Below are 27,959 nucleotides of genomic sequence, written 5' to 3' on the forward strand. Positions count from 1 at the left end.
TGTGTGTTTATTTCTACCACATATAAGTTAATTTAATGTATTTTATCATATAGTTATAGACGGAGTGATCGATTTCAGTATTAGGGATCTTTTCATGAAATGTAATCATGGTGTCTATAATTTCTGGTTTAGACGTTTGTAGCATTTCTTAATGATTTTTATATCAACTGAATTTTCCCAATCCGACTTTGCAAAAAAGCCTCTTGATTCATGATTGACGAACGGAAAATAAATTATATCTTCCTTAATGAATATGTTCTGATTTATGGGTTTGTTCAAGATTTCTTCATTTCTTTGGTCTCTCTGTTCATTTTTGTCATTTATTTCTTTTTTTTCTCATCAGATTAGACTTCGTTGGCCATTTCCGCAGTCTTTTATGAACTGATTACATTGTATTTAAATCTCGTTTGATACTGACTGCAAATTTTTGTCCCTAATCTTTTACAGGTTTCGTTATCTTTTCTTTCTCCTTACTTCTTTGTTTTCTTCCTCTACTTCTCATTTTAAAACTTCACGTCAATTAACGTTACGCTTTTGCAGACTAAGCTGCTAACATGCTGTGCAAAGTAACTCCAAACAATGCTCTAAAGCAAGAAGTTGCCAAAACTTTGCCAAGTACACAATGCTATGTGCAATTTCTCCTGACTGTTTTTCTACTGATGTAGCAAAATAAGGATGACGTAATGAGCGATTGTAAACAAAAATGGTGGACATTTCAATACCAGAGAACATTGATCCAGCATTTAGACTTCGCAATTTGGGACAGTTAGGATCTAGTGTTGTTGTAGAGAATAATGTACCAGCAAGAAGATATCTTCGGTCAGGAAGTGAAATGGAAAGAATGGTAAACTGTTTTTAACGTCTCTAGAGCACTGAGAGAGAGAGAGAAGTGACTTTGTTGTTGTTGTATATCTTCGAAGTAAATCAAAGAGTGGGATGATTTCTCTAAATGATTTTTATTGATTTTATTATTTCATCCATTTACTGGCGATTTCTTCTGTTTGATGTTGTCGTACTTATATTTCTTTTTATTTTTGTAATAACAAAATGATTTAATCCATTAAGGCAAACGTTTATATAGAAGAAGGCAATCTTGAACATGCGTATGTCTTGTACACTAAACTAATTACGTAAGTTACTTATATTTTTCTAAATTCAAGATTTTTTCAGTTGCTCACACACAATTAACACAAAAATAAACGGTGTTCAACTGCCCTTGACAACATTCTGTCTGCTTTATTGCTCTGAATATTTTCAAACACCTGAAACGACTCTACCTGCTATATGCACTTGCAAGTTGCAAACACATATTTTTCTTATTGTATTTGATTTAAGTACATGGTGACTATTAATCAGGTACAAAATGTATTGATTGATTGCTCTGAAAAATGACATACATATAACTGTACTTTAGATTACTTGTTGAAAAACTTCCAAAACACCCCGAATACAAGCTGATAACTCCAATTAACCGAGCAGATAGCAAAAAGGTAAGCATATGAAAAATGGACATTTTCTAATATTATTTATCATCAGTCCAATATAAATTGGTGCCATCATCAACCTTAAGAGAGTGATACGAGCATTCAAACGAGCAGAAGAATTAAAAGTTATTTTGAAAAAACAGTTTGGTGAGGAATTGGAGCTATGGAAATTAAATGAAGCTAATAAAGTAAGTTGCAACAATAAGTTGTTTTGTTTGATGTTGGGGTTGATTTATTTATGCAATGCTGTATGTTGTAAACTTTCATGTCATCAAGACACCTACTCTTACATAGTGTAAACTTATAGGCAGAAATGCCACAAAGTCTAGTTCATATTAATAGATCAAATTGGAAGAAGAAGAAAATGAAAAACGTCTCCAGCAGGAAAAAGACCATGCAACACAAGAGGAATTGGAGCAACAGAAACGACCCAAATTCATCGAAGTGAAAACTCAATGAAAATAACAAATCCCATATTGATACCAAATGCTCCTCCACCTGACCCACTTCCTGAAAGCATAATGCCTAATGAGCCAAGGAAATCCCTTACTCCCCCAGTTTCTTACTCAACCTTAACAGATGAAATACACAGCAATATAACTGTTAAAGAGAGGTCTCATTTGTTATTTATTCTTGAATCCTTGTTGACAAATTGTTTTACTTATTTCAAAACTCTTTCATTTCATTAGAACTACACCAACAGTTGACAGAAGTACAAAGCCGAGTTGGTTTGGTAAGTTGCATTGAATCCATCACGGATGACGCAGTTTAAAGACATTTTCACGTGATGTCTTCAAAAAGAAAAAAATGCAGTGTAGCACCAATTTAACGGGAAAATAACATGAAATCCCTAATTTTTGTTTGTGACTAATACTTCTTGTGTACTATTTCGTCTTTTAATGTATTCAATGAGATGTTTTACGGTAAATGTAGATTTTGTAAATGGACTTCGAACAGTTAACGTTCCTACTGAACTGATCAGAATATTCCTGGAAGTAGCCTCGCCAAACACTCGTCAGAACCGTGAGACATGTGGGATCTTAGCAGGAAATTTGGTAAAAAATAAATTAAAATGAATTATAAGTATTGTCCAAGTGAATCCGATTGAAGCCTTGGTGGAAGAAAATGATTCACTTTTTAACAACGATATTTTGCCTTTCGGCAAATAAATTGAGCAAAATTAATTTCATTGTAGGGTCAAAACACCTTTCAAATTACCCATTTGATCATTCCCAAGCAAACTTCGACTTCTGATTCATGTACCACGCTGAATGAAGAAGATATCTTTTCGTATCAAGATACACATAACTTGATCACACTAGGTTGGATACATGTAAGTTTTACTTGTGGCACCTACTTTTTTTTATATAACTCTCTGCTTACTTTACCAATAAAATTTTTCATTTCCAGTATTTCCAAGTTCATGTTTACTTTGGATACACTTTACTATACTATTATCTTTAGTTTTATGAGATCGTCAAGATGGATTAACTTGAGAAATTAAGGATAGATCCCTCACGTAATGTATGAACTTCGTTGGTGGTGAAATTCCACTAATTACTGAATCGTCAACATCAATATTCCATTTTTTAAACGAAAGGTTCCATTTTGGTCACATGGTTCACATCACTGTTACTGTTATTGTGTTAATGACTTTAAGAATTGACTTTGTTCCAATGTTCATTGTTTTCAAATGCATGAAACAGAGAAACCATAAAAAAGGACTCTGTTTTTAGAACGCAATTTAAGTTGGCCCATAAGTTTTATCATTCAGAAGAAATATAAGATAAGACCTACTTGGAGTCAATTTTATCTTATATTACATCTTTGTGCCTATGTTTTCGTGTCATTTTTTTAGACGCACCCATCACAGACGGCATTTATGTCGAGTATTGACCTTCACACTCATTGTTCGTACCAGTTGATGATGCCAGAAGCAATTGCCATAGTTTGCGCACCAAAGCATTCACAGTAAGGTCATCTAACACGAATTTCAAACTTTTCCTCCAAAAAACTATTTTTCCAACTTTCTTTTTCATGCAGTAAAGATGCATGTTTTTACACCTTTTGTTTTCCGTAAATATTTCATTAGTTAGCAGGGAAAATAAAAAAGCATCATGAAGATAAATTTTATGCATGCATTTTAACGTAAGTACTACTTCATATTTTTTTGTTTTAGAACTGGCATATATTCTCTGACCAGAGACTATGGATTGAAATTTATATCAGCGTGTAAACTGAAAGGATTTCATCCTCATCCTAAGGAACCTCCTTTATATGAAGTAAATGCAAAATCAAAATATGGTTGAAACAGTCATAGCCCATTTTTCAATTATTTTGCGTTTGAACTTTTCATTTGCTAAATTTTACAATAATTTCTTCTTAAAACAATTTCGTCGTATACTTTCATTCAGGAAAGCGCCCACGTCAAATTGGATGGAAACTCAACGATAACGACAGTTGATCTAAGATGATTGATCGAGCTTCGAAAACTTGAAATCGCGTTATATATGGAAGAAGAAAGTACATAAAGCAAAAGAAACGCTTTGTTCTTATATATTTTTAAGGAATTAAAAAGTGTTTATTATCTTTAGTCTATCTGCTATCTGCATCCATATCTTTTGAACATAGGCATTTGGAAAATGTAGAACAAATACCAAGTAATAATACCTTTGTTGCCAATGTAACTTCTAATCATTAATTATTAATAAACCATCAAAGAATCAACATGGCTGACGATTATATTGACGTTAACTATGAATTCAATGGCATAATGGGCACAATATTATTATTTAGCAGGTAATTTGGAAAACTTACGTACGGGCAAATGCTTGTGTGTATATCTGTTGCCATAGTATTTTCAAATACACGATTTTGTTGTGTTTGTTTAAAAAATTTATGCTAACAGGACACTATAGACAAGTAAAAAGTTGAAATTTGAAAAGTTTAAATATTTTTTTTCTGTGATCGGAAATCGAGTAGGTATTTCTATGTTGTTCTTTGTCAAAATAAAATCACAGGTTAATGCGAATGTTGAATGATGTTTGTTGATGTTCGTTGCTATTCTTTTGTGACCAGGAGTTGGCAAGGTGTAAATTTAGAATTTTTCTCACTGTGCTCTTGGACAATTCTACTTGATATATTAGCCCGAAATTCTGCTTCTCAACAACTTAGTAGCAATTCAATTTTTGTAGAGTTGCTTGCGAGACAAGTTTTCTTTTGTTTTGGTCAAGGGAAATCTGATGTTAAAACTTAAGTAACAATAAACTTCCGTCAAGTGAATACTATCACTGCTTTAATGCTTCAGTCTGGTATTTTTATCAAGAAAGATGTAATTAATACATACATAGTGCTTATGTGCTTCAATTTAGAGTGTGTGTTTTTTTATCATAAGTAACTTCAGACATGGGATACTCAGGCAGCAATTATTTTTCCATCTATTTAAACTAAATATATTTCTCTCTGCTGATTATTTTTATTTTTTTCAGCCATAGAGCTGCATGGGTTGTGGTTCTTCAAAAACATCAGTGTTAACTTCTCAACCTAAACAAGAGCATTTTGCATGCCCTTCACAAGTTGAGCAGTCCTCTGAGACAAACAATTATCATTCCTGTCCTGAAGTATCAAAGCAGAAGAAGGAAGTTACTACAAGTCTTTCAGACCTTGGTTTAGAGATTTCTTTTGAAGAAGCTGCCTCCCTTCGTCTTCATACGCCAATGCAAATGTGGACTGCAGTAAAGAAGACATGTACTCCAAACAAAAAATGGATAGTTGAAAAAAATAAAAGCCGAAAGGATGGAAAACAATTCGTTTGTTTGTTTCATCAACATTTAAAGATTTCCACATTGAACGTGAAGTATTGGTGAAAGAAGTATGTTTTTGTTTTGTAAAGTTTCAACTAAATCTAATGTATAGTAGAAGTGATTGACTGCATTAAATGAATTAGATGGTACTATTTCATAATTTAATAATATAATAGTGAGTATGAAGATGATGATACTTTTATACTGGCTACTAACATTGCTCGGCTAAACTTCTATGGGTTTTGCATATATTTTTTAAATTTTTACTAAGGTGTTTCCAGATTTGCGTCTGTGGTGTGAGCAAAGAAAACTGCATTTAGTCGAATGCGATCTTCGATGGGTATGTGAATAATTTAATCTCTAGATAGTGTGTGAGATTATCATTCTGCATGAATCTTGGCAAAATTTTATCTAAGTTATTGAAGGTTGCTTAACATGTTTTGCTGTTTGAGATTTTAAAAATTAAGTCGGTTCTTATGTTCAGTTTAACAAACAAAGTGACTTGTGAAGGCCAGAACAATATGTTTATTTCTATTGTTATATGTGTTCTTATCTTTCACCACTTTTTACTTATAATGCACAAATTTAACTTAATGTTAGGGTGTTCCCAAGGATTCCACATCAGAAGAGACAATAAGAATATGTTTGGAAGTATTAGATCGTTGTCATGAAGAAAATGTTTTACCTTATTTTCTCAATTTAACCTGGTAAGTTAACAGAGTAGCTTTCAAGATATTTTGTTGATTTAAAAATTTCTGTTTTGTAAAATTATGAATTTGTGGTAATGAAATAATTTTTGAAGCAAATATTTGACTCTCCACTCCGTCTACGCAGTGAAAGAGCCGGTTGGATTCCGACTTTTGGTGATCTTACATACAATCTCGCTGCTCAATATGGCTGGGTTTATGGTCTTTCTGTCACAGAAATGGAAATAGTTCATGGTGCTTTTAGAAAATGCAACCCAAATGGTAACTATATAAGCAGTTTTACGAGAATAAATGTTTTCTTTGAAACCGGATTACTTGTCAAATTCCGCTCAATTCACCAAAAACACGTACGGTGAACAGTTAAATATTTTTTTCCTTACTCGCTAGTCACTATAGTATGCAGCAAACATACACTTTGTGTCGACGATAAACGCCCAGTTATTTCCAGGTTTTCCTGTTGATGAATTCGGCTCTGACTTGTAATAAAATAATTAAATGAGTTTTCAAGAGAGCCACGTTGTTTTTGTCAGTAAAGCGGAGTTAGCTAACTTTAAACTAAACATGCCAAGATATTCTATTAGTACACTTTTACCGGCAATAAGCGAATCAGAGTTCGGTTGTTTTGTTCTTACTTTATCATAAATTGTTGTAAAGCGAATCAATTGAACTATTTTTCAACATATTTCTAACCTCCTCCTCGGTATTTCACTCACTTGTCATTTTCTTTGCAGCGTTGTTCCTCATTCGCGATGGTGATTTTGCCTCAAAATTGCCAGAGAGTTTGAAGGAAGCTTTCGTCGACCCCGACTCATTTGCTCAGGATAAATTGGTTAAGTTAAAACAAGTCATTCGAGAGAAATTTCCCGTAAGAACTTTAAGAGTTGTCTTCCTCCCACTAGATACAATAAACGACTTGATTTTTACCGCGCTTTGAATCCTAGATCACAAGACGTTAAATTGACAAGAGCTGTCATTCATGCCCATATATGGAGTTGTTTTTTATGTTGTTGCCCATTGCAAATGGCTATTTTGTATATTTCTAATGATAGTTAATTTTACGAGTAACAGTGTGCTCAGAGCATTTAGCCACTTCTGCTGCTCTTTTCAAATGAAACAATATTAATATAAAAATGATAATTTCGCAATGTTTGTTGTTTTTGTCTTCTCAGGAAACAAATATTCATCATTATAATGTGGAGTACAGCAACGAACAGGTTGATGGTATGACCGAAAAGGATGTCAAATTAAAAGGTCTCAGTGGACAGGACTCTTTCTTTTATAGAACAGTTGGTATTCTTTCCTTTTAACTTTCCGTTGAGAATTTTTATTGATTTGAATTCAGTTTATAGCTGCCCAGAAAGTGAGCTTTGTACAAATTTTGTCACGCTGAGCGCAGCATTCAAATAAATAGCTATTCTTTAAACTCCATGGAAAACTGGGAAATAAGTTTTGACCATTAAGAAGGAATTTTATATTCCCTGTAGGTGTATGAGTTTTTCAAGAAAAGAATAGAGGAGCAATATCCTCTTGATCCAACACCAGAAGATCCACTTGAAGCACAGAGAACTGCACACGAAGTAAGTTCTTTTTTTACCTTTGTTATCAAAAAGTATGGATTGAATATATTTTGATATAAAATATGTATTTATCTTTTATTCAAGCATTTGATAAATAAAGTGTTCATATTATCAATTTGTTATATAGTCATTTCTTGATACAAGATCACAATGTGTGCTTGGAAGAAATGATATTCTGGCTAAGGTAAAATAATGTCCTTTTTTTCTATGTGCGAAATAATCAAAAACATTTTACTGCAACTGTTTTTGATCATCCATGATTACTAACGTAAATTGTAGATCGAAGATTACATTTATGAGAATTTCAAGAAAGCTCCGTTGTTACTGGTTGGAAATGCTGGATCTGGAAAATCTGCTATAATGGCGAAAGCTGCCCATGATGCATTTGAGAAGTCGAGCAATTCTGCTGCTGAAGAAAATTCTCCAATGTAAGTTGTTTAACGGTTATTTGGTTAAATATAATCATCAATATTATTTGAAAAAAAAGAGATTGCTACAAGTGTTGAAAATCTTTTACAGGCAAATGCTGAAGTGGCGAGTTTATTTCCATTTTGTTGGTGCGACACCTGGCTCCACTGACTTGGCATTCTTTCTTCAGCGTCTTACAAAAGAGTTGAGTCCCAGGAAGGTATAATGAATTTGTGGAAATCTCTGAAGACCCATTTCTTTGTGTGACGTTGTAAAAGTTTTTATATTTAGAGCGATGTTGTAAGGGATCTTGACTCTTTGGTGCAGTTGGCAAATTCTATACTTTCTAATGTCAACACTCCTCCAACCATTGTATTTGTTGATGCAATAAACCAGGTTTGAAATTATTCGTCAATTATCGATTTAATAAAATTGTGCCGTCATACATTACAGAAGCAATTTATCAAAAAAAGATGCTTTCTAATGTTATATGTAATTTTGTTTGACTTTTCTCGTGTATGTGTAATAAGATTGCATCAATACAAGATTAATCTTGTTTTCATTTATAATTTAAGTTTTCTCTAAAACGACTTTCCTTCTGTTAGATGGACAGTGATAAGCTTCAATATTTAACAAGATGGCTACCAGAGGTTCTCTCACCAAATGTCCGAATTATTCTCTCAATGATTGACGAGACAGAATGCCATCGTTTACTCAGATCTTATAAAACAAATCCCACAGAGATTGTAGTTGGTGAACTTGATTATGAATCACGAAAGGTATTTTATATTTTTCATAAAATACATTCCTGCCTTGATTTTCCTGTTGCAAAGTAAAAGAAACCTTATTTTAAATCTGAAGCATGTCTAGTCATGTTTTTTTACTAAATACGATCTACAATCTATGATTGAAAGTTAATCTTTTCTTCTTTTCTGTTTTAAGAACTCGTTTCTCAAAAACTGTTCTTTTCATAAATTATTTTCAAGGCAATTGTTATCAATACGTTGTCTCGTTACAATAAACGATTAGATAACGAACAAATGGATCTACTTTTGGCAAAAAAGGGTTCAGCTAATCCGTTGTGGCTCTCACTTGCATGTGAGGAGCTTCGTGTCTACGGTGTGTTCCGAATGGTAAATGATAAAATACAATCTTTATCCGATGATTTATTGAGGTGTGTATAGGCGTGGGTATTGTTTTCGTACGTAGAAAGTATAAAGTCTGGTATATTCTTAGATAACATTACAGTGCCATGATATTTGTTTGTTTTCACTACAAAATCTTACGTGGTGTACTTTAATCTATTTACAGTCTTGAAGTGCAAGTTTTGAATCGGTTTGAAGAAGAAAATGGTGGAGAACTTGTTGCCGCAACAGTTTGTCTCCTTGAAACATCACGCCATGGTTTGCTAGAAACGGAACTACTAGAGTTACTTGCTGACGAAAATAATCTTACTCCAACGGAGTACAAACCCGGCGAAGACGAGCCATTTTCTACAAAGAAGACGGAGAATTCGCCCGCAGATGTTTTGACAAACGATCCGACCAACGCTTTAGCAGACAAACTTCAAGAACAGGTTAACATAACATATGTACAGACAGACTATAACAAAGAAGAGGATCAGAAAAAGAAAGAGGAACAGAAAAAGAAAGAGGTAGAAGGAGGTAAAATGAATTTAGTTATGATGTTTGGGAATTAAAAACTTCGTTTTACTCCTATTTTATCTTTTCTGCTCCAATTTGATCTTTCATATGTTTACGATCTTTTTAATCTAAAAGAAATGATTCAAAAGCGCCGTCGAATTCATCTACCAGCGGTGAAATGGGCTATAGTATATCGTGCTTTAAAGCCATTATTGAGACCGTGTGGGGACCTGGGAGAGGGTCGTTTGGACTTTTATCATCGATCTATTAGTAAAGCAGTTCGAAGAAAGTAAGATGATATCTGGTATTTTTAAACATTCAATTTTAATCTTTTTATAATCTAAGAGTCAAGAAACAGCGTGTCAATTGACTCTATATTTGTTCATATTTTGGTAATTTCATAAGTGAACAATCCTTCGGTTCCTACCTTGTAGTCCAAATCCTTGACTACAAGTTTTCTACGTTTGTATTCAGGTATTTTAGTGGTGATGATGCTCGTAAGAAACATATGTATACCTTCTGGCATGGTCGTTTAGCTGAGTTTTTTGAACATTGTGAAGATTTCGATAGGAAATCAGAGGTTGGTTCCATTGAACACATTGTATGTCCGCACAACAAATCAACTTTGATTATCGGAAAACAGATACTAACTTTCTTTTATTTTAGGAATTGCCATATCATCTAGAGCAGTTATTAGACAATAATCGACTCACACGATGCCTGCTAGAATGGCCTGTTTTTGAACGCTTGTACTCTGAAGACTTCAGTATTGATTTACTCAGATCATGGCAAAAGGTATTTAGAAATGGTAAAAATGATGCATGTTTTTATATGTTTGTCTGACGTTAATATGTTTCTATGTCGTTTATAGGCAGGAGGTTATGCTGTTGCTTCTAATCTGTACAAAGAATCACTAACTATTCTTGAAGACTCTGGTGCTTCAACAGCCGAGGTCGCTGAAAGAAAATCTATGGTCATAACATTCCTGTATGTGTAGTTCATATATATTGTATTTTTGTGTGGATTTTTTGTTACAGATTTCAAAATAACAAAAAGTCGATTATGGATCTAAAATTCATTTTTATACTTCAGAATCCAAGCTGGACAGTACAATGAGTCTCTTGAATTGCTGGAGGAATTGAGAAAGATAGAAGAAGAAAAAATGGGAGGAAGACCTGAGAAAATGGCTGAAATTTATCAGTTGATGTCCAAGACAAAAAGTGAGGTATGTAGGTAGTTTAAAGTAGACGATCTACATTTACAAACATGTAGTTTAAAGTAGATTAAAAAAATTAAATAATTGTTCTCTCGCTGGTAACTTTTTTGTTTTTCTTGTAGATTGTCAAAAACTATAACTTTGTTACTCAATCTCAGCTAAAGGAGGATCGAGAAATTGTCGATTATTGTCGTCAGTGTATCGGCTATCGTGAGAAATTATCTGGCGATGAAAATGATGTAGGTTACACATAAAATGTTTTCTAAAGATTCTAGAGAATTTTATGTACAGTTTGAAATTGAAACATTCGTACACTGAATTGGATCAAAATTCCAAATGGCTGTTTGATAAAAGGATCTAATGTTACAAGTAATTTTGCACTATTTTTAACTGAATTAGTTTTGGTGGGTGAGTTTACTTAATATTTTGTTTTGAAATGACAGGATTTAGTGGAATGTAAATCGCATCACATCTTAAAGTTAAGAATGTTTTTTGTCTTACAACACCTTATTTTATTGATATAATCATCTCAGTTTAAGTGTGCACTGGTAAAGCTTTTGATAGCCCATCATCTAACTATTGTTGCTGACTTGGAAAGAAACGAGAGTAAGAGAAAAGACGCATTTGAGACAATAGAACATGCGATTGAAGTTTTTAAGAAGGTAGCGCATGCGTAGAGTGTTCCCGATCACGAATGTTCAACAAAAACTGTCATGCGCGTCAAACAATTACGTTGTGAACAAACAACATTTTTGAAGATTCATTTTCATATTGAACTTATGATTTAATAAAATTTCTTGTTTTAAATGCTAAAAATGATAATAAAAATCATGCAAAAATATAAATGATTTTTGTTGACCATTCGTGGCGATTTTTTAATGAGATATGTGTTGTTTTATTTCAGAATAAACTTGGTCTTATATACCTAGTTATGACACATCACTTCAGCACGATTTGTGACATCCAAAACTCGGATGATGTTCGGAATGAAGCGTTTGCTTCCGTAGAAAAAGCAATAGAAATATTTACGAGGGTAATTCATTATTACCTATAGTTTTGTGCATTTTATGATTTTTCAAAGACGCAATGGAAAATAGTGTTGTATGAATCAATAACAGTGGGTTTAAGGACATATTTTTTACGTGCTTTGATTCAGAGTTTAACAAACTAAACATACCTTGGTTTTTTAAGTATTTCTATTATGATTGAAAGATCAAAGTGATTTAATTTATGAACTGAAATTGCGTTTTACTAACATTTATCTTTGCGCTTACATTTCTCTCTAGCAAAATGATACTGGCCATCTTGCTGAAGCCATTATGACGAAATCTTTTATTAATCCACGATTATCAAAATACTTTGCTGAGAAGGAAAAGGTACCCGTATGTAAACGACGTCACGTTAAAAACTTTAAAATCTTTCAACATTTCATTATATTTTTTATGTATAGATGCTTATGACAGCTCAGGAGTTGTGTGCCAAGACATATGGTGAAAAACACATGTTGATGTTAAGATTATTCTTAAATATTGGTATTTTGTATGAAGACAACCGCAACTATGAAACAGCTTATGATTATTTTGTAAAATGGCATGATACATGTATTGAGGTACGTCACTTGATTTCGTCATGGAAAATGATGAAACTTACGTCATTTGATTTCAATTCTCGTATTTTAAGGTCCTTGGACCCAGTCATCCAAAGACGAAACGAGCTCAAGACACTTTAAAAGAGCCGACATATATGAGAATTGCCAGCATGAGAACACAAATGTCAGCTGGAACAGCTTGATTAATTTTGCCATGTTGTTTTGTAAGTTATTTTGGGGGGGATAGGGATTGTTACTTTTTAGTATGTAAAATAAAATAATTTACATTATTTTAGTTAAAGAACTCCAGATGTTGTTCTTCCTTTTTTTACACCATAATTTGAGAGACAGTCGACCACAGTTCCGAAATCCAGAGGAGTTTCCACAATGAAACTATGCTTACTTGTAAACATTGAATAAATCTTGCAGACATGTTCATACATCGAACTAATTGTTTAACAACATATTCCATTGTACATTGTTTACATCGTTTACATTATCATATCATGCTACAAAATAATACAATATTTTTTTTGGATTGAGGCAAAAAAACTAACATTACAATTGCCCAATATTCAATACCATTGATCCCAACTATTTAATGTGTAGTCACACAGTAATATGTGCTCAAAAGACTCACACGTTCTGTCGTTCATAGCCACCATGACCCAATATGACCATAGATGAAACCATGTATGTCGTTGTATATTATGTACTGCTGACCAATCGTATCGCTGTCACCGTTGTGCAATTTTAATAATAAAAATTTCAAATACATTTTATATGTTTATTTAACTTCAAATAATGTGTTAAGTTTTTTAAAATAATTTACTAGTTATGTCAGAATCAAATTGGGTGGGATGCCTTGTGTCAGTTGATTGCGAGGAAATTGGCAACTTTGAAGGGAAAGTCGTCAAAATTGACAATCTGAATGGATATGTGAAGCTTGAAAATGGTAGGTGAACACTTATTCAGGGTGAGTGAAGTCATTTCAAAATTGAATTTCCCTTTAATTTTACTGAACCTCACCACCTCTCGTGTTAACTGTTTTGTTGTATTCAATATCTCCTAGTTGACGTTCTTGTACATATCATGTTAAATTTTTCATCTAGTTAATAAAAATAAAAACTTATTTTTTAAATTCTAACATTGTAGTACTGAAGACAGTTTCTGCCATTTTTTTAGCAAGTCTTGATGGGAAACAGTTGTCTTGTAGTAATGTTACACTAAAGCTAGAAGAAATAAAAGATATTCAGATATTGCAACAAGACGTTATGAACACAATACAAAATTTCAACAAAGAACTACAATTTGATCTTGAAAGTGGAAAGGTGTGTAGTTGTTGAATGTAGAATTCAAAGTGTTGTTTTTATTTTTATCCACTCCTTTTTAGCCTTTTTTTCTTGTGATTCAGATTTTTTATCATTCTTTATATATTATTTTGCTAATGTAATCTTTCCCTTGAAACTTTGAAAAAAATGCTAACATGTTTCATACTTAGGAAATGGCAGAGAAGAACACAAAGAAGTTAAACAGTAATACACCAGGTTAGTAAATGCATTAGTTATTTGCTTGCTTTGTTAATGAGGATCAGTTTATTGAATCTTGATTGTCTGCAAAATTCATGTACTGACATCAGTTTGTCATTACATGTCATGTAATTTTTTACTTGGTGGGGAGGTAATTTTGTTTAAGTTCACATCATGAAGATTTTGTGTAGTAGACAAATGTTTATAAATAATCACTATGTAGTTAATTAATAATATATCAATAAATATAATTTCCCATAAATATGTTTTAACATATCTATGATTTATATGTTTTCTCAGTGTATGTAAGTATCAGCTTTGCTGTAAGTGTTATATGTACATAAGTTATATATATGTAATAATGTTCATTTCAGAGCTAAAGAAAATAGAAGGTTTGGAAAATAGAAAGCAAATGAAAAAAAAGAACAAGGTTTTAATTAAGTTTTCCATGATTTTAGGTTTAGTCAGGCATGTTGTTTCAGTGAAGAAACTTGCAGTTTGAATTATTAATTATTTTGGATATTTTTAACATACATTTGCAACTGAACATTCTGTTTTATTCTTTTAGGAATGTTTTGATATACCTTTACAAGATGTAAAAGTGCCAAATTTTGATTTTGAAGTGAGCAACAGAATCATTTATTTTATAAGTATACACTCCACTACATATTTGTCATTATATGAACTGAAATTTTCACATAATACCTTAAGATAAATTTTTTCTTATAGAAAAATTTAAAGTTGTTTAATAAAGAAGCAATCTTTGAAGAGCTTAAGGTAAAAACTTTATTAACACTTAAAGGCAAAACACATTAGTTAATTTGTCTCTACATTCTCAAGAGATACACTACAAGTTGAACATTTGAAATTTTTAGTCCTCAACATTGTGAACATATATACACTGTATTGCTTGAGTTTAAATTTTTTATATAAACTGAGCTGTTCCATTAAAGTCAGTTTTCAACCTATTTTCTCTATAGTTCTCAAACAACTTTAAAAAGTACATTTCATATATTCATAAGATATATGTATGCCTGTGAACATAATGACAGAATATACAGTGTATCACAAGATCAAGCATTCAGTAGTTTTATCATATTTACTTTATAAGAGAGATAAATACAAAAAAAAACTAAATTTTGAATGATTAAAGGGTTCAAGTAAGTCGAAAAAGAGATCGGGAAATGTCAAAAATTCAGTGGAACAAGAACCAGTTAACCTTCGACAAAGTATGTTTTGTTTTGTTTTGTTTTTCTTTATTTTTTAATGTTTTTCTCAGGTTAGTTCCATGATATATGACGTCAATATTATAGGATTAGGATTTACATTTTCAACATATTTAATTATAGTTTTGGCTCCATCACAACATACTGGAGGTGAATATCATACAAATGAAGGTATTATTGTTCCTTCTATTTCTCTTGAGTTGAAGAATGAACTCATTCAAGTCTCAGGTTTGTGGAAAATATTAAAACTGCAATTTTGTGTTTCTCTTATATATTCTTCTTACAATGTTTAAATTAACTTCTTATTCAGAGAGTATGGGTTTTAGTGCAACACAGAGATTTGAAAATGCTGGTATTTGTACCTGTCAAATGGCCTTACAGCTGCTTGGTAAATAAGAATGATCTTTCCTTTAACAATTCCAGTATATCTTAATTTCAAGGATTTTGATCATGTATTAATATGTTTTTTAATTTTGAAACTTTGAAACATTATACTGAGTATTTGATGATATGAATCCTAAAAGGTAAATATCAAATTCTATGGTTCTAAATTTTGCACTTTTATACATAAGGTGGTGGTAATAGATTAAAACAGCGTAATGCTCATCAACCACCTCATGTTGTCATCTTGGCTGGTCCTAATGATGTTGGTATTCAAGCAATATGTGCTGCAAGACATCTAGCCAATCACAGGGTGAGTAATGATTATCAATGTACTTGTGGTGTTAATGTTTTAATATGAAGAAATAAACTATTGTTAATATACCCAATAAGAAGTCAATGTTTACTTTGTTAAGTATTTAAGTGAATATGAATATGGGATTATAATTTACATAATTTTGTTTGTTCATAATTCATAGGTTCAAGTTACGTTAGCAGTCCCAGTAAAAACACAGGTACGTACGTATACATAGTTGTGCTATGTTGAATTTTAAAATCTGTTGCTTTATTGAAAAATTGAAAACTTGTATTCATAGATAAATGCATTTCTCCACATAGATTTTAGTACAAAATCTTGCTTTGTTTTTTCACACTGGTTCAAGATTGACGTCTAATACATCAGGTAATATTTTGTCATATTTTTAAATGACTTATTGTCAAGTTTGAACTTCAGTAAAAATTCAACCTCAAAAAAAATTTGATGTGTTATAACTCGTTATGTTTCCTCATGTTCTTCAATTTTTTTTTTATTTTTTTTTCACTTTCAGATCTTCCAAAAGAACCTGTTGACCTTATCATCCATGGTATGTTTTCTCCTAATGAGAAATCCACCAATCAAACGCCATCTGAACTGAAGTCTGCTTGTCAATGGTCCAATGATAATAAAGCACCAATTTTGTTACTAGAACCAAGCGCCAACACAAGTGGTAGCTAGCACTATTTTTATGTCCATTTGTTAGAATGAATTTAAGGCTACTGTATTTTATAATTTATAAGTTGAAATAATTGTAATTTTGTCGTTTTACAGACGTTGAATCAAAATGGTCGCTTTCTTTGGGTCTTCCTCTAGTAAATATATTTACTATTATTTTAGTTTCACACGACATTCAATAAAATACAAATGTTGAATTTTCATTATTCACTCACAATAGCGTGCACTCTATGTATAATTGCAGTATTTTCTTTATTTTTTCAATCTCATTATGTTTATATAAGTGTATAAACTTGATAATTTTATTTCAAGATTGACGCTTCAAGTGGATGTCAAATGTATTTAGCAGATCTTGCTATACCTAAAGCAATGTACAATGCTGTTAACATCAACTATACTTCTCCTTTTGAAGAGAAACTTGTGATTGCTTTAAATCAGTGAAGACATTTAGAGGTTTGTGGGTAATTTTTCTAATGTATTAGAAATAAATCTCTTTTTCTCGTAATCTATCCTCGAATTCAGACGAACATGGATAAACATAAAAATGGCGATGAAAATATTTGGCGACGTTTTTTTTTCAAAGAATAACGACATTTTCAAATTATACACTGTCTCATGAAACATTTTTATTTTTTCATAAAAATGTTGGAAATGTATGTTTGATCAATTTGATCAAATACTTGTTTTATTGCTTTACAGTCACACATTGTGTGTTAGATCTATTGAAAGAAAAGAATTGTTTTTAAGTAAAGAATAAACGTAGAATTTTTCATGGATAATACATAGATTTATGAGAAAAATATTCTTTACATAGAACGCTTCCTTGTGATGAATTCAAAAAAAGCTTTTTTCGGACGAGTTTATGCTCAAATTTTTTTAGAAAAGCAAGAAAGCTCTGTAATTGTTTATATTACAGCTTCATTGAATTACCGGTATGCTGTGGAGTTTTGTTGAAATTTTGTTCAGTTTTTCAAAGCAATTGTTTTATATTTCCACTACAAAATTACTAAACAATTAAACGATTTCAGTTCTTGTTATGGGTATATTAATATTATTTGCATTTTTGTGCAATCGCGATGCATCAAGTGTAGGTTTATTGTACTTGATAAAGACAGTGTTCGGCATTTTTGAATATTAGCTACTGTATATAGTTCCATATTAATATTTTTCTTTATAACTTTGACAATGAATAGTCTAATGTTTGTAAAGTATGAATCTAGTGATTATTTCTTACGTCATTTTGAACTGTCGATTAAGCAATGTGAATTTAGAAACATATTAAGATTGTCACAATCCAAAGGTTCTCATATCAAACACACGTGCCTTGCCTTTATGGCTTTGCACGTGTTTTAACAGTGTGATGTAGTCTCGGACTATTCATCAAGACAGTGGTATATTCCGCTTGCCAATGTCATTGTTTTCAGTGACGTCATGTGGGTCTTCATTGGTCTTCGTCCGTTAATCGTAATCGCCATAGACATGTCAACGTTAAAATTTCTCCAATGATAAACGAAGCAAAAGAAATTTGCAGTATGATTTATAAAGATTTTCTAATGTTTTATAACAGAACCAAAATATTGTATACATTTTGAGGTCAATGATAGGAGAGCTTGCCAGATCTCGTTTATGTGGTGTTTTGTCTTTGCTTATGATGTTTTTGTAATTTTATACTTTAACAACTGTTTTTCCAAAATGACTGTTGTGTAAATTTTATAGATAATGAAGAATATTGTTTAACAGTTATGTGAAAGCTTTGATTAATAAATCAATATCATCAAATACATTACATTACATAAGCCATTACGTATAAACATATTTTTGAATAAGAACGAATGAACGATTACCTGACATTACTGTAGCATGTCGTCCATGCAATTTAAATATACTTCACCGATTTTCATCTTTTGTGAAAACGTCCATTTTTGTCTTGATAATCATATCGCAATATGTTTTCCACGACAAGCTACATATGTTGTGTTGTTCTACAGAAAACTAAATAAATAATTTTAATATTGCTGAGATTGTACAAATTGATGCTTCGCATTCTTTCCATTGTCGTCACCTAATAGAATTTGTGTTACTATAAATTACTTCTAATCTTAATTGGATTTCAAAGATTTAGCCATAAAGCAAAACTTTTCAATGACATATCAGGAATCATTTCAGAGTTAAAGTCTTTTAATTGCTGTGTGAGACAATAATACGCCCTCAGGCTGAAAATAAGGTTCAACTCGATTGTTTGTCTGTGAAAACAACGGAAGAAGACGAAGACTAAGGTCTTTCGAAGTCAAGAGCTAAATTTCCTAATTCTTTAGTTCCATTGAGAAGTATCACAGATTTGAACGGATATTTTCCAAAGTCGACCCCAGGGCTTTTCTTTTGTTTTCTGTCGAGTAATAAATCTAGAAAAGATGGTGAAGTTACCAAATTTTTCACAAATATAATGCAGAGATATTTGAATATTTGAAACATCAATACAAGAACTCTTTTAAGCATAATGAATAATAATATTACTCGACTATAATTTTTGCTTGCTAAGCCACAGACATACTTTGACACTTATAATTTGCCATTTACGTTAAATTGTTTTATTCTTATTTTCTTAAAAAGAAATATTTTTTACAATTTTAAATGAATTCATCGACAAAATGCAATTCTATTTGTGTATTCTCGTAATAAACTAATAAAATGAATTTCAAATCACAATTTAAAAATTTAGTATGTTTTTGCGAAACTGAAAATGATGACGTTGAGCCATGGTCAATAAGTGTTAGGTAAAGGATAATAAACTTGTCAAGTTAATTAACAAAGTCAAATTTCATCCGTACAAAGAAAACAAATTGTGTAGCTGCGTGATTTTTAGTTTGTCTTGTATGTTTGCGTGTACTGTTGTAGAAGCAGGTTTTCTAGAGAAGCCATGATTTGTCCTTGACCTAGGAGTACTTTGCGTGACGTTAAATCGATCAAAGTTCAATACATACAAGTACCCCTTCAATTGTCACAGTCGGTAAAGTCGATATAAAAGCCAATATAGAGAAGGTTGCCAACAATTCACGGTGTATACATAATATGTGATTAACATAAGGCCAGGGTCAGGGAATATATTTTCTCGAAAAGAACTGTGAATTTCATTTAATTTATTGTCCTAGGTACATATTATTAGCTGTTTAAGCAAGTTTACTGTGTTTTGTGTATCAATTAAAGACTCGATTAAACACCTTTTAAAGTAAAAAATATTCTTCTTTGGAGTGCGTTTGACTAATTGCATGTCAGCGAAAGTTTGGTTGTTTGCGAAGATCTTTGTCAGGTCTTTATGTCAGTCTAGAAAGAAAATATGCAACTAATTAAGACTCTTTTAAGCGAAATAAACTATTACTGCGGTGGAACTTAAGCATTTTTGTCTGTATTGCATGCTTTTAGCTGTAATTATTAATGCCTTTGCACAATCATGTAAATATTTTGAATCATTAGTTCAAATGTATTTTTATCCTTAGAAAGAGAAACTGTCGTTGTTATTCCAGGAAAAAATTATACAATTAAGTAGAAACTGATAAAGCATCTATTCCCTGGTGTTATTTTTATTTTAAAAATATTTGTACACGTCGACATCCTTAGCAACCTCATGTGTTTGTTGTGATGTTGTAAGTTTTATTGTTTCCTTGTTACGTGAATGACTAACCCATTTTTGTTTCAGTTTGTGTAAGAAATGTTTTAAAAACGATATTGAATATTATTCACTTTACCTCAATAATTCCACAATCTAATTGTTTTAAGATTGTATCATAAAGTTTCGATGGTTCATATTCTACTGTTATTTCACATGACGCATTTCATGTCGAGTGATGATCAATGTATAATGTCAAGATATAACATTAGTTCTTATTATAGACATTTTTATTGACTATATTTTAAACTAAACAGTATATTTAGAGTATTATACTGAATGAAATTATACCAGTTGCAAATTCAGTATTATTGTGACATCGATGAATTAGAATATCATACAGAAAGATGATTCAAAATTATGCTTGCTTTAAAAATATTGATTTTGTAAAATGGCATATATCCACGCAAGCAAATTATTAATTAACAGTAATTTGCATGTTATCAATATTTACCTCACCCTTATTTCATGAGAGAGGATGATTGTGTCTGAACCATGCTGTTTCAAGAATTCAAAACAAGTGCTGTTGTTTTAATACTCCTACAATTCTTCAAATTCTTTTCAAATTACAAACAAGGATTTCAAAACGTTTGACTACCGGCTTATTGAATATATCAAAACACGAAATAATTACCAATTGCATGAAACAGTGTTTTCTTTGAAAAAAATAGCATCATTATATCCATCGAGGTGGCCATTGATATGAGTACGACGAAACAGGCTAGTTTTTCGCCGTACTCGAAGACAGAAATTGAACAGGTTTTGGCAAGTCTAAACATGCAGATTCTCCGCATGGCTGCCCATCTTTTCAAAACGTTAAAGCGTTGGAAGCATCAGGAAATGTCTGGAATGTTTTTTTCAATATTCCAAATCTAAGTCTTTCAATTATTGTTCGTTTTGAGGACGTTTTTCCGATTGTTTCAAGCGCTTTCCCATATGACGTGAATGGCTCATATGAAAAAGTCAGATACATCTTCGTCGGCTTTCTATCTTAAAATCTCTTTGTTTGTTTGATGTTGAAGCGATCTGTGTGATAAGGCCACGGCTGTCTTAGGAATTTGACCGAAAATCATTAGAATAATGAGCATAGCTTGATATTTTATCATTGAAAATCTTATCAGATAGGATTTCGAACTTTGTCAGTAATGTTAAGCATATATTAAAGAATGTAATGTAAAAATAGTTCTCCATGCTTTACAACGTGATTAAACATAAATATATATTTATTGTTCTTAAGCAAATTGAGCAATAAATCTTTGTACCTTGCATTGAATTTTACCGTAGTTTCTTTGTGTAATTGCTTGCTTTTATTTTGTTTCCTTTCCTATCATAGTAGACCATTCTTGCTCATACAATTTATGAATAAAGAATTCATTCATTGATCTTGCTTCTATAGCAGATAATTAAAGTATGAATTTGTGATGGTCTCTTTTGATTATGAAAGCGATTTTCTCACGTTAGTCAATGAAATAATGAAGGAAGAGGACTATAGTGAATTAACTAATAATAGTAATGTCTACGGTTTTCAATTACAGGAATTATGTTCTAGCAATCTTGGATATATTTTTGAATATTGCATGCCTAAATGTATCAAACACTCGAAATATGATAAACTTTTAAAAGTAAAATTATTAGGCAAGTTCTACATAAAAATCTTACAAAAATTTCTTATGAGAGTTTACTTCCTGATTCCAGCAGTTTGACAACATCTAAGAACTGAAACTCGTACATCGTTACGAAATAAATCAATATTTTCTCCAAAATTGAATGCTTGGTTTCTTTATAAGTGTAGGCGCGTTCATTTAAACTGACACAGTTGGAACGTAGTCAAAATTACTTCAACGAAACACGTCAAACTGACGACACAAATACGCAATAGAAACATCATTGGCAATAAATGTTTTTATATTTCAAATAATCGCTTTTTTGAAGACTTTCATTGCTTGCAATAGCATAGAGCAAATAGTTGGGGGGGTAATTTTCACATTCAATTTTAGCTGTAAAACTAAAATGTTTCAGTTTGTTCATTTAATGATGTAAGCAGCTTTAAGTATTGACCAAAATTTCAGATCCTCCACAAAGCAATACTGTAAATTATTTTACTATATGTCATTGATGCTTCGGTTACTGTTGAAATACGGAAATAGTTATTTTCTTTTGTTGAAAATTGAAAACATAGTTCATAGAAGCCATAGAGTATTGTATGTATTTATTTTGACACGGTATTGTCGAAGAGATTTTAAAACAATATGTGAACGAATTATGTTTTCAAAGAAGAACACGCGCTCTTTGTTTCATGGGCAAATATCGCTTTATGAATACATCTACTTAAGTGCATTTTAAACAAACTTATAAGTCATTGCATTGCTTGAAAACATTCAGTTATGAAACCTGGAGCATTGATGCAGCGTGTAGTCTTAAATGGAATATAGAATAATGGCTGAAAATGCTCATTGGAAAAGTTCAGTATGGGCGAAATAAGATATGTGTTTATTTTCTTGAAGCAGCTATATGTACAAAGGCAATTGCTATGTATGTTGGTAGATAGACCTCAAACACTATACTGAAATAAAAGATTATAATTGGTATGAAGACATTGTCCTTGGAAAAATAAACAAAATTACTGTTCACGTTAATTTTTGACGTCTGTGTGTTGGCCTATGGTAGTATATAGGTTAAATTTAGTGCCAAATGCTTAGATACATTAGAATTTCCTCGTGTCAACTTGGTTATAAATCATTCATTTGAAATCATGTTGATTTTGATATAATAACGCAGTATAAAATATACAAAAAACACTTTCGTTTTGGATATTTTCCAATTGGTTTCATGCATGTTTTACATTGATAGACGAAATTATAATTGGAAAAAATATTTATGAAAATTGCAATGATATGTGGATTGAAATATAAAAGAATTTCTAAAGGAAATCATAGTGCTCTAAAACCACTTGATAATATTATCGAAATTTGAATCGCTGGGCGAGTAGGCTCTTAATTGAATTTCTTCTTTTACTATGTTGAAGAAGGTTTCAATTTCCGTTTAAATCATTCGTGCGAATCGAGCTTTTGTGAAGACGTTCCTACAATTATATAAAAGTATTTGTAACACTTTATTCTGTTCAAACTTTAAGCATACATAATATTTATATGTTGTGGCTATTCTTCTTGTAAGATGCGTATAGACGCTTGCTAAAAGCGGTAAAGCTTTTAGCAAATTGTCCAGGCATTTGGGAATGATATTTATGTGAGCTGAAAGCAATTGTGGTTAGTAAAAAATTAATATATTTAGTGTACTCCACATCATTGATAACCTCTTTATCGTACATATAGCGACTTTCATGATTATGTAATTTTACTCAAACTAACTTTATTCCTCAATTTATCCTGATTGTGGCATACTTTTGAAAAAGCCGAAAAAACAATTACGGCAGAAGCGTAGGATATTTATAAATACCATAAATTTGTTGGTCTGACTATAAGTGACCCTGCTGAGAGGGTGAGAAAATCTGGACAGATTTTGGGTATTTATGGTTGTAAATTTTAGGAAACAGCTTATCAAACTCGTCGTTTAAAATGCAATCCTAGACGTTTTGTAGAATTATAAGGCATTTCAATACCCATTTCTGCGAGTTATTTAGGTTTATTAATTATTCAATGTCAATAATACCCACTTCGCTTTTGTTTCAAAGTTATTATGGACGAAATGGTTGCTTTAATTACCATTTCAAAACGTTTATTGTGTTCACTGAAGGGGCAAGCGTTAAATAGCTTTGTCCAAGGTCGCTCGCTCAGTCTTTCGTTTGTTTGCGATGTAAAGAGAGTTGAAAAGATCTGTTAACTATAGTCTTTGATATACATACAAGGTTGACAAAGCCGAAACAGTTAAATCTGAACGACTCAAAAGTGTTTACACAACGGAAGAGCAGAATTAGATTCGCGCTACAAATCGTGAAACGCGTTTGTGAGGAAGGAAATAAACCGTAGCGGCAGAGATTAGCACAGCTTTAGTATTTTTCGGCAGAAATCTCGCTATTTCAGTTCACAAGTACGGTTATCAAGTTTCCAATCTCTTCTTTTGGATGATAATAAAATTAAGAACAGGTATTCATTGATACAACATCTCCTGGACACAACATTTGTTTTCCAAATACACAAGAAAGATATTCTACCGAAATTCCCTCAGGTATTTCATCGTTGTCTTTATTATTATTGTAGATTATTTACCTTTATGGTTGCGTGTTGGTAATTTATGTTGCTCACTTTGGAACAATATAAAAGAAAAGCGTAAAGAAATATATAATTAACTGTGACAAAGTTAAATTGTCGCTTATTGAATGAGTCTTTAAAACCAGATTGTCTTGTATAGTGAATCAATGGCAGTTTTCTATTATCTATCAAACAAAAGTTGTTTGCATTGATATTATTTCAGCGTAACTTGTCGTCATTTATTTGTACATTGTAAAAATGACTTGACGATGAATCTTATGAGTCAAACAGTTCCCGTTGAAAATGCTTTTTGTCGTCAATATGTCTTATATATCCACTTATATTTGAAATGATAAATTAGAATGTGTCGTTTCCTTTAGCGTTTATGTTATTTCTTAATGCTTACACATGCTTTAAATGTAGAAGGCATAGATAAGCGAAGTTTTATATTGTTCTGAGTGAGCAGAAGACTGGTCAAAACAGAAATATTTGAAAATTTCAATCATCACACTTCACATTTTGTTAGTTTATTCGGGTTATTTCATTGATTTAGCCATGTATTTGTGAATAGTAAGTTTTTTTCTGCCTTGCACAAGAATATAGTATAGTCTTTGAATGTGAATATGTGCAGTTCAGTAGTCTCTATATAAAGAGAATACATCTTCGACATAAGCTGTTTTAATGGTACATGTTCTTTGATTGAACCGTCAAGAAAGCATGATTTTGATTTTAGTTTCTTGTTGCTCTGTAAGGACATTGTTCTGTTGTCAATTCTTTTCTGTCAGAGCTGTTCTCCATGAATCTATCTGCACATTAATGATTGTCCTTTTACATATTTTGATTCATGATCTTAATCTCAACTCGTTTATTACATTAGTGTTATTACTTTAATGTGTTTTTTGCTATAACTCATCTTCATCTTGGAAGATATATTATCTTTATTGACTTATGTTCATCATGTGTTGACTAATGATTCTGTATTCTTATGTGGTAATGTGCTCTACTTTATTCTACTTTTGTATAAAGCGTCTCACCACTTGAAGTATTTTCCCTATTTCGTTGTTATATTTCAGTGTCTAAAATTATATATATTGACAAAGTTTCTTCACGAAGACTTCAATGATGAGTGTTTGAGGGCTTCAATGATGAATTATTAGAGCTAAATTTTGCCAGTAAACAAAAGCGAAATCATTGCATAGAAATTATTTAGAAAATAGGTTTTGAAATTTGTCGATCCGTGCATTCTGTACACGAATCAAATGCTATGTTTTGTTCTATTCACAGATAAAGCAAAATGGCAACGACAAACCAAACCCAGTCAAATGGCGGTGCGCCAACGAACAAGGAACAGACGACAACGAAAGCCGATGTCCATATTAAACGACCTATGAATGCATTCATGGTGTGGTCACGTGACATGCGTCGTAAGATGGCTGCAGAACATCCACGCATGCATAACTCTGAGATTTCAAAGGCGCTTGGTATGCAGTGGCGAGTGTTACCTGAAAAAGAAAAGGTACCTTATATCGAAGAGGCAAAACGTCTTCAGGCTGAACATAGTTTAAGACATCCAAACTATAAATATAAGCCAAGAAGACGTAAGCCAAAACCAGTTAAAAAAGATGGCCGTTTCCCTTTTCCATTTCCACCCACGGCAGAAAGCGGTGCTCTTAAAGTTCCTGGTTATCCTCAGAGTATGCCACCCGAGGGAATGTATCCCTATTATCAAGTACCGTCCTCTTCATATATGCAATATCATGATCCATATCAAGCTGCAAGACAAGTGTCTTATTACTCACAGTCACAAGCAAGTGTACATAGTCCGACCGGCATAAATGGCCATGGTGAGATATCTCGAGAGATTACTGGATATCGCCCTGATGTTGTACAAATGCATGGTGCTCCTCCTCACCTTTATCCAATTGATCCTATTAGTGTTCCCGCCCAATCCACTAGTGTATACAGTGGTACTACGACGTCACTTAGTAGCCCAACAATGGCGGCACATTCCACGAACTCTGAAAATTCTCAGATACACTACCAGCAGTATTATTCACAACGTCATGTGATTCAGTGAACGTCACCACCTAAATAACGTTAATCTGTGTGAAATAATGATCTAGATTCTTGTAGTTATTACTGTAATGTTTTATATATATATATACTGTTATTTATGGTGAATTTCACGTTCTATTTTGTGGTGTTGGAATGATTGTTGAAATTATCAACACGAGTATTTAATAAAAGGAGTTTTTTTGCTTTCTTCATAGTCAAGATTTCTTATTAGTGTTTTTTTTAAATTCCAGCCTTGAATATTTCGTTACACCGTTTCTGTTTTTTATAATAGATTTTTTATCCTATTTTTTTCGGGAACACGACACTCAGTAGTTTATAGAAACGAAAAAATCGTTATAATGTAAATGGTTAAATTATATTCGTAAGTTTAACGTCTACCAAACACAAGTTTTCAATGTTTTTAAACGTCATGACGAAATTTGACCTCATACACTTTCAAATTTTTCTTTCAATATAAATAAAAAATATTGAACATTATTTATTTCCTAAGTCAGTTGAAACCATTGAATTATCTGAATTATAAGTGTACAATATATATTGAGCTCCGTAAAAATAACTCAGCTTTAGATAAGTTCTGCTTCTGATTAAACATTATCATTTATATTTATCGCCATCCTGGTTGGCTGCCTTAAAAACGGACATGTTTACATAGTTTCCATATCTCATTTATAGACTATAGTTTTCTATTGACTATTATTTTATCAAGCATATGATCGCCATCGCCTGCTATAAATTATAAATATGCAGCAAACATTAGTGAAAAGAGCTTGTCATGCGTTTTCGGTTTTTCTACTCCGCCCAAATCATACGTGATGTAAACAGAACGTGATATAAATTATCTTAATGTTCATTACCTATTTTTTACTCAATTTGTGATGTAGTAAATATGTTTGTAACTATAGTATTACAAAGAGCCTTTAGGTCATGTATGGACAACGAAGAATAATTTTTTTGGAGTGGATTTTTGTAGTTCTAGTTACGTAACAATGCCTTGTGTCTAATGAATATTTAACAATAAATATTTCAACACCCCCTTTCATATTAGGCGTTGTCTTTCTTTTGTCATTTTGAAAAAGAAATTTTCATAGAGCAGTTTCTTACATCACATTTTCAAACAACTATTGTATGATTTTTGTCTGTGTTTCTTTGAATTGCAGAAGGCAGAAGTTGATTTCATTTTCCCAAAATGGATTCTCAGTCGTTTTGTTGTAACGCAGTCCATCGCTTCTTCTATGTTCGAACGTTTTAGGTAGGCTTTAAACTTTGAGGGCAGATAGATTACGTATGATAACAAATTATTATGCTTATTTAACTAAATCTTTCAAAATTGTGATATAGCTTTATCTTTTACTGTTTTTGTTATTCACTATTAAGCTCAGTTTCTGCTTGAATACAGTCATACTAATGGTGACATTTTGCTCATGTTGATCTCACAGTTGAACAAATAACCGTCAAAAT

General features: G+C 31.9%; 4 protein-coding genes and 1 long non-coding RNA gene across 9 annotated transcripts; 4 read left to right on the forward strand and 1 right to left on the reverse strand.

Moving 5' to 3' along the window:
- Positions 1-686: 686 nt before the first annotated feature.
- On the forward strand, positions 687-4,211 carry LOC124453466 (AMSH-like protease). The gene is made up of 11 exons (XM_047004280.1): positions 687-844; positions 1,066-1,130; positions 1,415-1,490; positions 1,571-1,780; positions 1,853-2,097; positions 2,174-2,217; positions 2,418-2,539; positions 2,680-2,817; positions 3,343-3,455; positions 3,664-3,766; positions 3,899-4,211. Exons 1-11 carry the CDS (start codon positions 704-706, stop codon positions 3,956-3,958), a joined length of 1,317 nt encoding a protein of 438 aa, XP_046860236.1. The 5' UTR covers positions 687-703; the 3' UTR covers positions 3,959-4,211.
- LOC124453254 (TPR repeat-containing protein DDB_G0287407-like) lies at positions 4,202-12,864 on the forward strand. Its single transcript, XM_047004032.1, is given in 27 exon segments — positions 4,202-4,283; positions 4,973-5,273; positions 5,276-5,355; positions 5,559-5,627; positions 5,888-5,994; positions 6,122-6,255; positions 6,726-6,859; positions 7,164-7,280; positions 7,479-7,571; positions 7,699-7,755; positions 7,851-7,999; positions 8,091-8,199; positions 8,271-8,375; positions 8,585-8,758; positions 8,966-9,153; positions 9,291-9,643; positions 9,758-9,911; positions 10,097-10,202; positions 10,289-10,417; positions 10,494-10,609; positions 10,715-10,847; positions 10,961-11,077; positions 11,743-11,871; positions 12,125-12,214; positions 12,289-12,447; positions 12,519-12,650; positions 12,723-12,864. Coding segments are annotated over 25 exon segments (3,402 nt in total). The 5' UTR covers positions 4,202-4,283; positions 4,973-4,984; the 3' UTR covers positions 12,630-12,650; positions 12,723-12,864.
- An 876-nt stretch (positions 12,865-13,740) lies between these two features.
- On the forward strand, positions 13,741-27,912 carry LOC124453258 (enhancer of mRNA-decapping protein 3-like). The gene is made up of 15 exons (XM_047004037.1): positions 13,741-13,757; positions 13,928-13,973; positions 14,330-14,347; positions 14,524-14,577; positions 14,685-14,732; positions 15,109-15,184; positions 15,305-15,409; positions 15,492-15,569; positions 15,754-15,875; positions 16,042-16,077; positions 16,181-16,244; positions 16,390-16,548; positions 16,650-16,690; positions 16,866-17,006; positions 27,659-27,912. The coding sequence occupies exons 8-14, from the start codon at positions 15,497-15,499 to the stop codon at positions 16,992-16,994; spliced, it is 624 nt and encodes a 207-aa protein (XP_046859993.1). The 5' UTR covers positions 13,741-13,757; positions 13,928-13,973; positions 14,330-14,347; positions 14,524-14,577; positions 14,685-14,732; positions 15,109-15,184; positions 15,305-15,409; positions 15,492-15,496; the 3' UTR covers positions 16,995-17,006; positions 27,659-27,912.
- Positions 17,520-22,019, reverse strand: LOC124453260. 5 transcript variants are annotated; one of them, XR_006951032.1, is made up of 5 exons: positions 21,877-22,019; positions 21,480-21,607; positions 20,677-21,266; positions 19,772-19,874; positions 17,520-18,955 (listed from the first exon to the last, which is right to left on the reverse strand). It is a non-coding gene; the product is annotated as an uncharacterized LOC124453260 (long non-coding RNA). The 5 variants fall into 5 exon arrangements; XR_006951034.1 differs by having other exon boundaries at positions 20,677-21,607; positions 21,900-22,019; XR_006951033.1 differs by having other exon boundaries at positions 20,852-21,607.
- On the forward strand, positions 23,995-26,687 carry LOC124453257 (transcription factor sox-3-like). The gene is made up of 2 exons (XM_047004036.1): positions 23,995-24,402; positions 25,710-26,687. The coding sequence occupies exon 2, from the start codon at positions 25,720-25,722 to the stop codon at positions 26,500-26,502; it is 783 nt and encodes a 260-aa protein (XP_046859992.1). The 5' UTR covers positions 23,995-24,402; positions 25,710-25,719; the 3' UTR covers positions 26,503-26,687.
- Positions 27,913-27,959: the final 47 nt, after the last annotated feature.

Source organism: Xenia sp. Carnegie-2017, unplaced genomic scaffold (assembly GCF_021976095.1).
Source record: "Xenia sp. Carnegie-2017 unplaced genomic scaffold, XeniaSp_v1 HiC_scaffold_25, whole genome shotgun sequence".
Lineage (NCBI taxonomy): Eukaryota > Metazoa > Cnidaria > Anthozoa > Malacalcyonacea > Xeniidae > Xenia > Xenia sp. Carnegie-2017.